This window comes from Aptenodytes forsteri, unplaced genomic scaffold (assembly GCF_000699145.1).
Source record: "Aptenodytes forsteri isolate BGI_AS27 unplaced genomic scaffold, ASM69914v1 Scaffold75, whole genome shotgun sequence".
Taxonomy (NCBI): domain Eukaryota; kingdom Metazoa; phylum Chordata; class Aves; order Sphenisciformes; family Spheniscidae; genus Aptenodytes; species Aptenodytes forsteri.
This window is the reverse complement of record NW_008794171.1, coordinates 1203997-1217046: the sequence shown is the minus strand read 5'-3', so window position 1 is coordinate 1217046 and position 13050 is coordinate 1203997. Positions and strand designations below refer to the sequence as shown.

Below are 13050 nucleotides of genomic sequence, written 5' to 3'. Positions count from 1 at the left end.
AAACCATCATTGGCAAAGTTGACGTGCCAAGTCACAAAGGGATATTTTGGCCAATGCATATAAATTCTTCGACATTCCTCAGTATTTCCTTAAAGACCTGGTAAGTTTAATGAATCAAATAATATGCAACGTGCATTCTGACATATTTCTCTTTTAAAAACTACACTTTTGGAATATTTATCAAATTCCTTCTAAAATAAATTTGAAGAGACACAGCCAACTTGCTGAGTCCCCAGATATGCCTTTCCTAGAGAAAGTTAGATGCCTTTCATTGATGGAAATTATATTCATATATGAATTACACTCATATATTAACCTGACTGACATGTATGATCAGTTTATGGAACTAACCCTATGGGCTACTTCTATAAGAAGGAGCTTTCCAAATCAAATCCTCAAATGATAACACAATAATTTCTAATAAGGATTTCTTAGTCAGCTGTTACCCTGGAGCTAGTGCTCTTCAAGCACTAATTTAATTTTTAAAAATTTTTTTAGGCCTCCAGAGTTGAACTTCCCTGTTATACTTAGAGACCAGGTCAGCAAAACAGGCAATCTGAATACATTCCCTGGTTTTATTTTCACCATGTCACTCCAACATAACGGTGACAAGGGCAAATTCTGCCCTTAGGTGTTGTTTATTGATCTTCACAATGGCCAGGAACCTTTCCTTTCATGTCAAATCAATATTGAGGGATAGATTTTACCATCAGATGTGTTAACTTGAACATGAGCCGCATGGATGCACCTACACTCAGCATTTCACCCAAACGCTTAACACCACCACAGGATTTTCCCAATGTTCCTGGGCACAAAGGATAAAACAGAGCAACTGTGTCCTGTAGAACGAGGCAGACCAGTCAGCCAGAGTGAAAACATCACAGACAGCCCTCCAAAAAACGTAGATAGAGCATCTTTGTTGTCTCAAGCCGTGCACAGGAATGCACGACATGTCTGGGGAGAGAGGGCTGCACACCAGGCACACACCAGCACAGCCAGTGGGACTTTAACTGCTGCGCCGGGAGATGCCGACAGGCTCTGCAGTTGCACGTCCTGAGGATGACTGAGCAGCTCATCTAACCTTGACACCCAGGCAGCAGCAATACAAACTTCAACACATGTTCACCAGGAGCTGCAGTCGCTTGCTGGGTGCTTGCTCTTCAGCACAGAAGAGGCTTTTGCAGAAAAAACAATCGTTTAAGCTTCAATTCTTTTATAGGAGTTCCTTATAGTGAGAATGCAAGATTGGCAAATGCTAGTTTGGGGTTGGGTTTCTTTTTTTTAAAAAACCTAGATTTTTAAGTCCTAAACAGGCTGCTTTTATCAGATCACCTGACCTGTTCTGTAGCGTATGGATTGGGATTTCATCCTGCAAGTCCTCCATTAAGACAGTAACTTGTGGCTGAGCTAGTTTGTAACAATTTTGTGAACTAGAAAAAAAAGAAATAAATTTTATATTTTATTTAAATGGATACTTGGGATGTGATTTGGAACCCTATTAAAGGGGCTCTGTCAAAGTGGTCTGCATGACCCAGAATGCCTAATTTAAAAATTAGGGTGATGTAAGCTTTTACCATGCTCTCGGCTTTTATTGTGGCAGGATCCTCTTCATGTCATCCCTGGTTCCTGCAGCTGCCGGATCACTGTGCTGCCGTGGGAGGGAGCAGCACTCTTGGCTGTGCCACCCGTCCAAGCTGGTAGCGCTTCCTGCCAAGTGATTGGGATGCAGTGGGAAAGGTCAGCGCTCGCCCGAATCTGGTGCAGTTCCTGATGTGCTGTGTCTGGCCAGGCAGGGAAAATATTCACTGCCACCTGTGTCTCCCACCCCCTCCATGTGGCCTCGCTGGCTCCATCTCCCTGGGCACAGGAGACAGGTCTGGGGACATTTTCTGGCATGGAGGCCACGTGGCGCAGGGTGACTCGTGTCCATATTATTATACCCTCTTATCCTGCATCCAAAGTGGGAATGGCTCTTGGTTGTGGGACCTGTTTGGGAGGGCGGTCGTTGCACCCAAGCACTACCAGGGACCCTCACAGCCTGCTGGCACAGACAACTGCGCCCCAGGGCCTGGGAGGGGTCTTTGGCTGTTTTTCAGCTCACTGATATAGACGTAGCTTCTTCAGCTGGGCAGCAGCCCTGCCTGAGGCTCCCCCATCCCACCTGCCCTGTCTTCTGCCTTTACAGCCGGGATAGACTAAGAGGCACCTTTAGGGCATGAGTTTCTTGACCTATTTCACACGTACTCTCGGATGAGTGGGACTGTGCTCTATTTTCCACCCTCGAGTGCGAGGGAAGCACCGTCTGCCACATGCGCTGGAGATGCTGAAGTGAGAAGAGAGCCACACACCTCCTGGGCACCTCCTCGCTTCAGCATCTCCAGCTGGCACAGGGAGCGCGGGCACAGCTGGGGTGGTGGGCCACAGGGCGCGAGCCATCATCCCTCCCCTGTCACTCCTTGTGCAGCCCCCATATGGCAGGGAAGGGCAGAGGAGCCGTTTGCGGGTGGGAGTCAGACATAATGGAGGGACTGAGCAGTACTGGCAAAAAAATAGGAGGGCAGCAGCCAGCAGAGCTGGGGTTGTGGAGGGCAGCCAAGGAAGGTGTCTCCCCACTTACCCCATGGGGGAAGGTGAGCGGAGGGGACTAAAAGGGCAGATGCGCTTCATGGCAGTCCCTGAGCATCACCAACAGCAGTGAAGCAGTTAAGGTGTGGGGAGCTCTTTTTCATTTGCTACATCTGAAAATAGCACCGCGCAGCCTTCGAGCATGGGCAGTGCTGTGCTGACATTTGTCCCTTCGAAGCGTCCCCTCTGCCACCCCTTGCCGCTCAGTTCATGGGAAGAGACACCCACTTGGAGATGGAGCCCAGCTATCGAGGAAAGCTTCTCGAGGAATGGGACATCACTTCCTCGAGAGGCTGGCCTGCTAAAAATAGCCTGGTGGGGATAAATACTTGTGTGAAACAATCCACAACCCAACGTGATCTGGTATACGCTGGAATTTCTTCAGGCTAAAATGAGGCATAATGCGAGGCAGGCAGGGAGGGAAGGAGAAGCAGCCCGTTGCCTGATTTCTGGCATCTCATTAGGGGTCTCTGCTAGTGGGGAGAGAGAGGCAGATATCTCCAGGGCATGATCCAGGGCAGGGCATGGGCTTCGGGACCTGGCCAGCCCTCTCAGAGTACCTAGCTCTTGGGGTACCCAGCTCTCTGCTTTAACTTCAGCAGGACCCCAGAGCAAATTGCTGTGCTGCAAGATTACACCAACTCATTCACCAGGAGCCAAAATACCATGTGTTATTTGTTAACCCTTGCTGGTGATGAAACCATGTCTTCAGTCAGTAGGAAAACATTGCAGCTCTTTTGCAAAGGGGCAGACTGAGCTCCCAGAAGGTGCCAGATGCACATTTTTCTCACCCCCTCCTAAAATATCACTGTAATTTTAATTTACTCAGATGAACGAGCAGTTGACTAAACAGATATTCATTATAAAATTCATATTAAGAAAAGAGACACTTGGGATAATTTTGATTTATTTACTTGGCAGAGTTTTGATAGCTACTGAAAAACATACTATTCATGTTCCGGTGAAAAATAAATGGAGTCAAATAAGTGTCACTGCATAGTACTAGGAGGTATATACAGCCACATGTAAAAATGCATAAACACAAACATTTCTGTACAGCAACTTTTCCTTTCAGTTTGTATAGAGAAACACTGGTTTATAATATGGGGAAAATATAAAGCAGACATACATGCAACAAGGACATGACAGTTACATAGGTCCCACCTGCCTCCCAAGAGTTACAATAATAATAACAATAATAATAATAATAATAATAAAAGCCTTTTTCAGGGAAAAAATTTGAAACCTGGAATGTTTTCATGTTGAGGTTTCCAGAGAGCTTCAGATGTCAAACATATCTGAAGGTGATTTAAAGGCTTGATTCAAAGCCCTGTGAAGGCAATGGAAAGACTCCATTGGTTACAGTGAGCTTGGGGTCAGACCCAGCTATTTAACCACGATCCCATTCTGCCCTCCCCCAAAATCCAAAGTTGAAGTGTTCAGATAAAAATAAACAATCATATCATACAAAACTTTGTATATAGAATACAAAAGGTAACCGTTGACTTTTTGTATAAAATACAACTTTTTGATAGTATATTTATTTCACATATGTATAAATATAACCCAAATAATATGATTTTTATTATTCCTACCAAAATATTATTACTTTTTGGTTTTTTTTTTTACAAAAGTTTACAAAACAAATAATTCTTTATATTTACAACCCAATACTGAGAAGAGTGCCCGGTCAATGATGAAAAATAGACTATAAGGGTAGTGCACTTAGCCATTGCAAAGAAGGAGAAAAAAGACACTAGCTCCGTTCAGATACAAGTGTTCTGAAGAAATGATATTGGATTCAAGTTTTGGTTGCAGGAGTCTTTCACAAGCTCACATTTCAAATGCATCAGGCATATCTTTACAGGACTGCAAATGGCCTCTACCTTCGTTGAATTTACTTAAGATGGGATGTAATTTTGATCCCGGGGATGGCACTCACAGCCCAGCATCTTCTCCACTCCAGGCTGAGGCCAACAGGACAAAGCTCAGCACTGAATCCACCACCGGATGATATCCTGAAGTCTTGGGACCAGCTCCTCAGCTGAACAATTTTTTTACATCATTTGAGGATCTGGAAAACAATCTGGTCTTAATACAGACAGTGGTGGCTTTTTCAACAGCACGTGAGGGTGGCTGAAGTAACCAGACTTCAGTGCCCATTGCTAATGATGATACTAACTCAGCCTCGGCCTTAGTGGCATCGCAGTCGTCTGTTCCTACCAGAGCTTTGGCAGTCACTGCTGACCTGCTCATGGACGGGGTATGTGCCTGTGTGTGAGACAGATGAGCCGGTCTTCCCTCCACTTTAAACTCATGTAGCTACTATTTCAGTCTAGTTTTGCACAATTTACAGGGGACTCATTTGTTAGACCATGTCTGTATCTCTCCAAACTTAGGTGGGGCGCCAGTGACCTGGGCTGAAAAGCTCCTTAAAGACTTGGAAAAATTTATACTGGCATATCAAAGGGACCGCATGCACCCCAGCCAAAACCGGGGAGAAGAGGGAGCTTTCTGGGCAGCTGAGCCACCATGTTACACAATGCAGGGCTGTGCAACGATCACTAGCTGGGGCAGCAGAAGGGACTCTTCAGCAGGCTTTCTCGTCCCTCTTATGAAAAACATGTCTGGGAATGAACAGCATCATGGACCAGCCCGCCTCAACTGGCATATCTAGCTAAATGCCCACGTTACACCTTTCCTGGAGGTGCTGGTGCTCGTTTGTGTGACGATGCTTCTTGAAACATCATGAAAAATTGTGCCCACGTGAAATGACAGGGTGAAATGACTGGAAAAGCCTTATTAAAACCTCTCTTGAGAAATAGGTCAGATAAGTGCAGAGGCTATTGTCAAGTACTCTACTCATCTCACTGCCACTAACAAGGATGAATAAAGCACTTGCACAGGGCAGAGCAATGCCTCTTGGCACTGAGGCATGTGAACGTAGGCATTGTATTCCTTTGCCACATCTAGTTTTAGCTAATTCAGAGGAGGCTGTGAAACACGTCGCACCACATCATTTTAAAGAACAGCATTTTCATTTGAATTGCAAGATCTGTTCCCATCTATGAATCCTCCTGTCTGACTCACTGCGGAGCTTCTTTATAGTGACATAGCACCTCCTTCTGATGCCCTTACTGACCAAGTCTATAGGAGAAAATTTAACACAGTTGAGACTATTCCCTTGGACCGAAGTCAAGTGGTGTGGAATAACCTGTATCCTTACTGCTCTGCTCTGTTAGCCTCCAAGGCAAGGTGGCTGCAAACTGTCTATGGGAATGGTCCTTGCCCCAGGTTAACTCCCTAGTGATGCACAGAAATTTCTCAGGGCAATGTTAGCTGGGCCATCCCCAAACCCAGAACAGGTGATTGAGTCCAGTGCCCAGAAATATTCCCCAAAACTGTTTCATTTACAAGCACAGATGTGGCTGAGTGGAGCCTCCTCCTGTGAGTAACCCAGGTGGTTATAACTGATCTGCATGCTAGTTTCATAGGCAGAGCCTCTCGTACTCTGCCCGATGGAGGCTGTGGGGACCTGCGCCATCATTTGACCTCTTTCATCTTCCCCCATATGGCAAAGGGAAAGCAGGATGGAGCCAAAATGCTGTGCAATCAAAATGGTAGCCTCTCCCCAGACAGAGATGCTGGCATTTCTGCTGGGGTAAACCTGTTCGATAGAAGAGGACCGGGCTTAACTTCCTGACACTCACTGTGGGTTAAGATGAAGATAAGGATAGTGTCTTAGCTGAGCCACTTCATGCATTTGCCCTCCTCTAAGCTGGTCTGGGAAAGTAGTCGGTGAGGGTCAAATTGTGAGCACCCTTCTCACTTAAGTTGTCCATTAAGTCACTGGAGTCCCTGGGGTAGGGCAAGGTGGCAAAGTGAGGATCCTGAGCTTTGGTGTAGTTCATCTCATGTTTCCCTCAATGCCCAAAATGATTGTGCTGCTGGCAGGACAGTAGCCTTCTCTGATACTCACTGCAAGCACCGATGAAAGGGAGAAAGCGAACACTAGAGCACACTGAGTAACGCACTGGATGATGTTTCCTTCTTCCCTTGGATGAGACCACTTACCCTTTTGTGTGCTACAGAACATAGAGGGTTTAAACCAAAATCATCAGGAAAGCAAATGTGAGTTTGTACTGTGTAGAAGTAAACAGTTTTTGTAACACAATGAGATTTACACAGGACCTGATGCCGTCAGGGCTGAGTAGTCCCGAGGAAGTAAAGGGCTGCAATCACAGTGACTGAAGAGCTGTGGACCGCTTGAGCTCTTACTTGCACTCAGAGAAATGATGTTCCACAACCCATACCACTGTCTGGTGCTTGCGTGTGTGGGAAGCTAAACACGTTTTTCCACGCAGCCCCCGTGAGAAGAACTGATGGGTTTGCAAGGCGCTGGGCACTGGTGTGGGGAACAGACCCTTCACACATTCTCACTCCCTTGTGGCAGGCATGAATATCACTTACGTTATCGTTTCATCGGGGGAGACTTCAGTTTTGTTCTTAGAGCAACTCTTCAAACAGGGCAGTCGCCCTACGTGGTATTTTAAAGGACAGCCCAGTTACTGGAGTGTAAATTAATAAAGCAGGTTGTTGGCATCTAAAGAGAAAGCTAATGTCCTTCCTGCCTCTTCATCTGGTTCACCCTTGGTACTGTCTCTTACGAGTGGTTCCCCAATATTTCATCGAGGTTGATGTCTTTCATCCAGTCATCGTTACCAGGTTCCGTTTTCAGTAAAGAATCTATAAAGTCTGAGTCACTGTTGAGCGCAGGTCCTATACTGTCACCTTGCTGGTTCAGAAAGTCAAATGCTAGGTCATTACCATGGTCACTTCCTTGGTAAGCCCGAGAGTTTTGGTTGGTAGATGTGAAACTGGTTGATGGCAGAGATGATGGAGGTGTCATATTTGTTCCTGGCTGATTCAAGGTAGGCACAGTCTGTCCTCTCAGCTGGTTAGGTCTTATGCTGAGACCCCGTAGTGAGCCAGCAGACTGTCCATTTAGAGTCTGGTGCATTTGGTTTAGAGGAGGCCTCATTTGGACTCCCGCTGTTAACTGATTAGGAGGTGCCAATGCACGCTGAGGAAAATGCTGGTTGCCTACATTGCGTTGCAAAGACTGGTTAGGATATGGAGTGCCGGTGGGGAAACGGACCCCTGAGGGTTTCAGTGCATCCTGCTGCTTCACTGCAGCTTCTTGCGGGGCCCAGTTCTGGGCAGTGGCAGTAGCCGTGATCATCACGTTGGCCGGCCTTTGCGTGGGGATACCTGTGGCTCCGTGGTTCAAGCTTGGCCTTACTTGCTGCGAGTTGACCACCGACCCCGTCCCAAAAGCTGCTACGTTGTTTCCCTGCGTCATGGTTTGCTGTCGAGACATCATGGGGTTATTCTGACTGGGCAGGACTTGATTTTGGTTTCTGTGTGGCTGCATTTGGTTCATTCCTGGAGTCACATTGTATGCGCTTGGTTGGTTGCAAGGAAGGTTCCCGTAGCAGCCCATACTCCGAGCGGCAGGAACAGAAGGCATTCGGGTCCCAGTGGGGGTGGACATGAGGCTGGAGCTCTGGGTCATGATGCTATGAGTTGAAATTGGGTTGGATAACGACATGTTGTTGGAGCTCATACTCACAGCTGGTGAACCACCTGGAAAGGAGAAAACAAAAGTGTTAAAACAAACATGAGTGCATCAATGCGTGGTGTCATTCAAATACCAACAGGTTAAAAATCCAGTTTTCTAGCAGCAGAATTTCTTGAAGAAGATACCTTGTTCTTAAGAGGACTTGCATGAACTTGCTCAAGGCCTTAAAGATGTGTATCATCCAAAGGGTGGTTTGGTCTATATGAAGCCATTGGTGGTCTTTCCATCCCTTCAGAGGACATCATATAAGCCAAAACCAGTATTCATTGTAAGAGAAATATTGGAGCAGGGAAGGACAGACAGAACCACTGGGCAGGAGGGAAGACTTTTTCGCTTTTTTTTACAGAAGCACTAGACACCTTGGACAGGACAAAGCCTGTCTAAGTGAGCAGAGGCAGAAGAGATCAAAAACTTTTCTTCCTTACAGGGCATGGCTCATCCTGGCTCCCTCTAGAGACAATGGGGAGTGACAGGCACCATCATCAGGCCCCTTTTCCACCTTTCTTAGACACCTACAGCAGTGGTATCTATCCCTTCTGGAAATGCCTGTCCCAAATGATAGCAGGAGCGAAGACTGCGTCTCACACGTTTGCAGCACTCAGAGCCTCCCTCCCAGCCAGGTGCTGGGAGAGCAGCTCAGCCCAGTCTGTGACCTGCTTGTCCTCCCACATGGCAGCTGAGAAGTCACAAGGACATGGCTCAGTGCTGTGCCTGGTGAGTGCCACCCACATGCCCCTTCTAAGCTCTATTCCCAGCTGGGCTGTGGCCATTTGCCCCTGCAGAAGCTGACTTGCCCATGAGGGAGCCACACGTGATACCTGATGTACAGGCATTTGCTGCACGTGAACATCACCTTTTGTGCATCAGAAAACTAGAAGTTATAAGTTGACATAAATCTACCATTCGTGGCTAATTCTGCCCAGTGGAGGATTTTCCTGTACCTGACATTTGCCAATGTATCACAAGAAGAGAGGTTTCTCTTCAGCCTCCAAACCTCAACACAAACTCACTTCTGTAGCAGATTTGCAGCTACATAGTCTCTATTTTGAGGCCACAATAAGTCATTTATGCAATGTAGGTTGATTGTTTATGCAGTGCAAGGCTCTGAATTAATCCCTGAGAGATTGGTTGAAGAAGACCAAATGTTTTCTAAACACAGCCAGTGTAGATGGCACTGAGGACAACCCCCCTCTGCACACAATCAGCTGCTCCACAGCTTAATTCCCTTTGCTACTGTTGCTTCCAGTACAAGCCCTACAAGAAGTGCAGCTAGGAGAAGTCAGGTTTCAAGGCAAACGAAAGGAGATGTTTCTTCACACAACGTGTGGGTCAGCCGAGGAAATCTTTGCCACATGGCACAGCGCAAGCTAAATTCTCGTACCACTTTGGGTGGCTCCCAAAGTGTGAGAAAAGCTGTTGAATGGCTTGCTACCAAGATACCACCACATTTCGGAAATTCCCTGAGACTCTCCCAGAGGAGAACGGAGGAATGTACAGCCCTGGAGCTTTGCTATTTCATAGGTAGCAACCCGTAGCAATTGTTGGACATGGGACACTGCCTTGGTTTGATCCTTTGTACGTACAACAAAACCAGACTGAATTTGACTAACTTTGACTTCGTCATCAAATCTTATTATATATTAGTCTGTGTGATTAATTTTATTAGTTGGTCCATCATCAATTCCTTCTTACCGCACAGGTGCTCCAAGACTGTGATCATGCCTGCAACGTTCTCCAAATACATCAGTCTCAGTGTGTGGCATGTTTTCCAGTCCTTCTGGAGTCCTTTCTTTTCCTTCTGTCCTTCTAAGCTCTTTTCAGAACTTAGTTTTCAACATTTGATTTCAAGGCTGTACACCACAGCTGGTCACAGTAATAGCTCTTGCACATCTCCAACATGGATGTAAAGTAAGCTCTTTTTTCCTTGTTCAGCATCATCTCATACTGTGTTTGTCCTTTCGGTTGCAATCACACAGCCTGTTTACAGTGATATCTGGAGACCTATCAGCCATTTCCTTATGTGCTATGTGAATTTTGTATCACTCTGGTTTCTCAACCAAAATAGGCAGTAGAAAGTCAGATGTTTTAAAGGACATTACCTGAACAACTATTACCTTTATCAAAGTTGTGGTTTCATTGAAAAAAATACCATGCTAGTTTGAAAAGATTCTTTTACCTCAGCCCATGTTGCCTGACATTAATTATATTCCCTTCCTAAATTCTTTATTATTCAGGCTGTATCAGCTCCCCAGTATTTTTACTGAGCTCTGCATTAGGTCACTAGGGCTGCAATTACCTACTTCCTCTTTTAATTTTTGTCATGGCATTAGGAGCCTTCCTTGGAGTTTCAAGACTAAATAAAAAGTGACATTAAGAATTTGGAGAACCTCTCAGCCACCTCTTTTAAAACTCTTGAAGACAAATCAAGTGCATACATATTTTAAAAGTCTATGCTTAGGAACAGCTGTTTAATATACTGTTCCTGTTGAAATTTCACCATAATGATGTTCAGTTCCCTCAGACTGGAACCGAAGAAAAAATTATCATATATTTCTGCCTTTTCTGCATTATTTTTATGCATATGCTATTTCCATTTAGTAATGGATACAAAAGATTCCTTTTTTCCTTAAGTGCTTAAAAATAATCTCTTCTCAAATCATTATTAACACTGAGTGTGACTCCACAACCAGAGTTGCTTGTTCCAAATCAATATAAACATAGATACCTAAATTAAGAAGCTCACCTGGAAGGCAGGCTTTTCCACAAACTGGCTCTGAGCAGGAGACACTTGACTATAGAGTCCTATAATTGTCTTAATAATTACATTGTCCTAACTTAAGCACCTAAATTCAGTCCCCAAGCTGGGCAGTCCCTGGGACAGGAGATGCTGTGAGGAGTCCACCTGGTTTTACCCCCACAGGAACAATCAGATTCTCCTCCATGTCCTCCCAGGGAGCCCCCTAACTGAATTTAGCTTTGGAAATGAAGAGGAGAAAATCAGTGCTCAGCAGGCAACCTCACGATTAGCCCCGTCTTTGGCTTTGCTAATGGGTTGTGCATTGCTCACTGCTTTTTGGAAATACTGTAACATCTTTTTGCAGGGGTGATAGAGATGGGGGCCCTGATTCTTTGCTCCCTTATGCCAGTAGTAAAGAGGAGGAATGGCACAGAAATTAGTGGCATTTCAAAGACCTAGACCAGCCATCTGAGGAGTGCTGGTTCTCTCCCTCCAGCTGAACTACAAGTTTGTGGAGTCCCTTCACTTGCTGCTGGGATGAAGCCCCTCCCGGGGTGACCCTGCCAGCTGTTGAGCAGCCCCCAGGGCTACCATCGCACTGCTCCTGCAAATGCCACGCTCTTTAAAGAGCACAAGTGGTCGGGACATGGGTTGTACTTGTTGTGCAAAAGACTAAGTTTCCTCTTTCTTTGTATTGCTATTTTTATCCTTTTATTTTTAACAAAAATATTTTCCATTCTGATTTCTTCCAGATGGGAAGAAATGTCTTCCCCGGCAGCACTGTGTACAGCAGCTGGGCACCCCAGGCTACGGCGATTCAGAGAAACGCCTTCACTGCCTGATTCACCTCCTCTTGTCTTGGGGGTTTCTTGCCGTGACATGGCGCTATGGGGAAAAGCATAGAGGAATATAATGCTTAACCAGGTGTCTCCAAGCCCCTATGTTATTTTATTTAACTTTTTGTCTCTTCTTCCCTGACCTGAGCAAAGCTATACCCAGAAAAAGGGAACAGATTCCCTGCTGTTACTCCCTTATGCAAGAGTTTCCTAATTACTCCATCTGGTAGCTTTGCTGCGAGCTCCCAGCACAGCCCTTTCTCCCAGGCTTGCCTGAAAAGCTGCTCTCCTCCCTGGGCTCACTCAGCGGGGACTTGAGATTTGAATGGACAAGTGCTGTCAATCCCACGTGTTTCAAACCCAGGAGATGGGACTCCAAATATCACAAGATTGGCAAAAAGTCCATCAGATTAAGAACAACAAGAAGAGCCACATAACAATGGCGATCTACTTATTTTGGAACCTTTCACAGATGTGGCTGCAGTCATTTCCATTTTCTCTCTTGGGCTAGAAATGGATTGTTTTTAAGTAAAAGCCAAGAAACTCAGTTAATAATTTGATTCCAGGAATGAGCCTTTAAACAACACACCAAATCACAGGATTCCCCAGCAAACTGCTGGGGTTGCCAACGCATTTGTTTTATAAGCGCAGGAGGTACCAAGACAGCAAGCAGGGCTCTCTCTGCCCTGTGGCATTGCCCTCACCATGGGTCATTACGCTGGCATCAGTGATGCTTGTGCAAATTTACTGAAGATGATAAATACTCAGGCCCATTAGAAAGCAGCAGTTTCCAGACTGCAGCAAGCTTATTGGTGCTAGAACTTGTAAACAAAGCAAAGGAGTGCATGAACATTGCCTGAGCAGCCCAGCCTGGCTCTTCCACGCATAGCCGGGCTGTAGGTGCCATGGCCAGCAGGTTGGGCAGAGGGGTGGCATGTGAGCAAGCTGTACTTGGGAACTTGTTAAAATAGTAATAAAAGCTGAAGAAGTTTTGCTACAAAGGACAGGTAGGAAGGAAAGATTCAGATCCCTGGCTGAATCTGCAGAGCCAACAGTTATGGAATAACAAACTAACCAAAACATCTTTTTTTTCCTTAGAGTGTTGTATACAAAGATATACTAGAAGGCGAAGGAGGGAAATGAGGATGTAGACGAAGGTCCATCCAGGAGGTTGCCTAGGGTGAGGCAGTCAGCCCCACGCATTATGACTG

The 13050-nt window shown here is 45.8% G+C and overlaps 1 protein-coding gene across 1 annotated transcript in view; it reads right to left on the bottom strand.

Annotated features, from left to right (window-relative positions):
- Nucleotides 1–3530: 3530 nt before the first annotated feature.
- MAML2 (mastermind like transcriptional coactivator 2) overlaps nt 3531–13050 on the bottom strand; it is a 171255-nt gene continuing 161735 nt past the window's right edge. Inside the window, exon 7 of the mRNA XM_009282305.2 lies at nt 3531–8271. Within this exon, the coding sequence (XP_009280580.1) occupies nt 7289–8271 (983 nt within the window). The 3' untranslated portion in view covers nt 3531–7288. The remainder of the gene's footprint in view (nt 8272–13050) is intronic.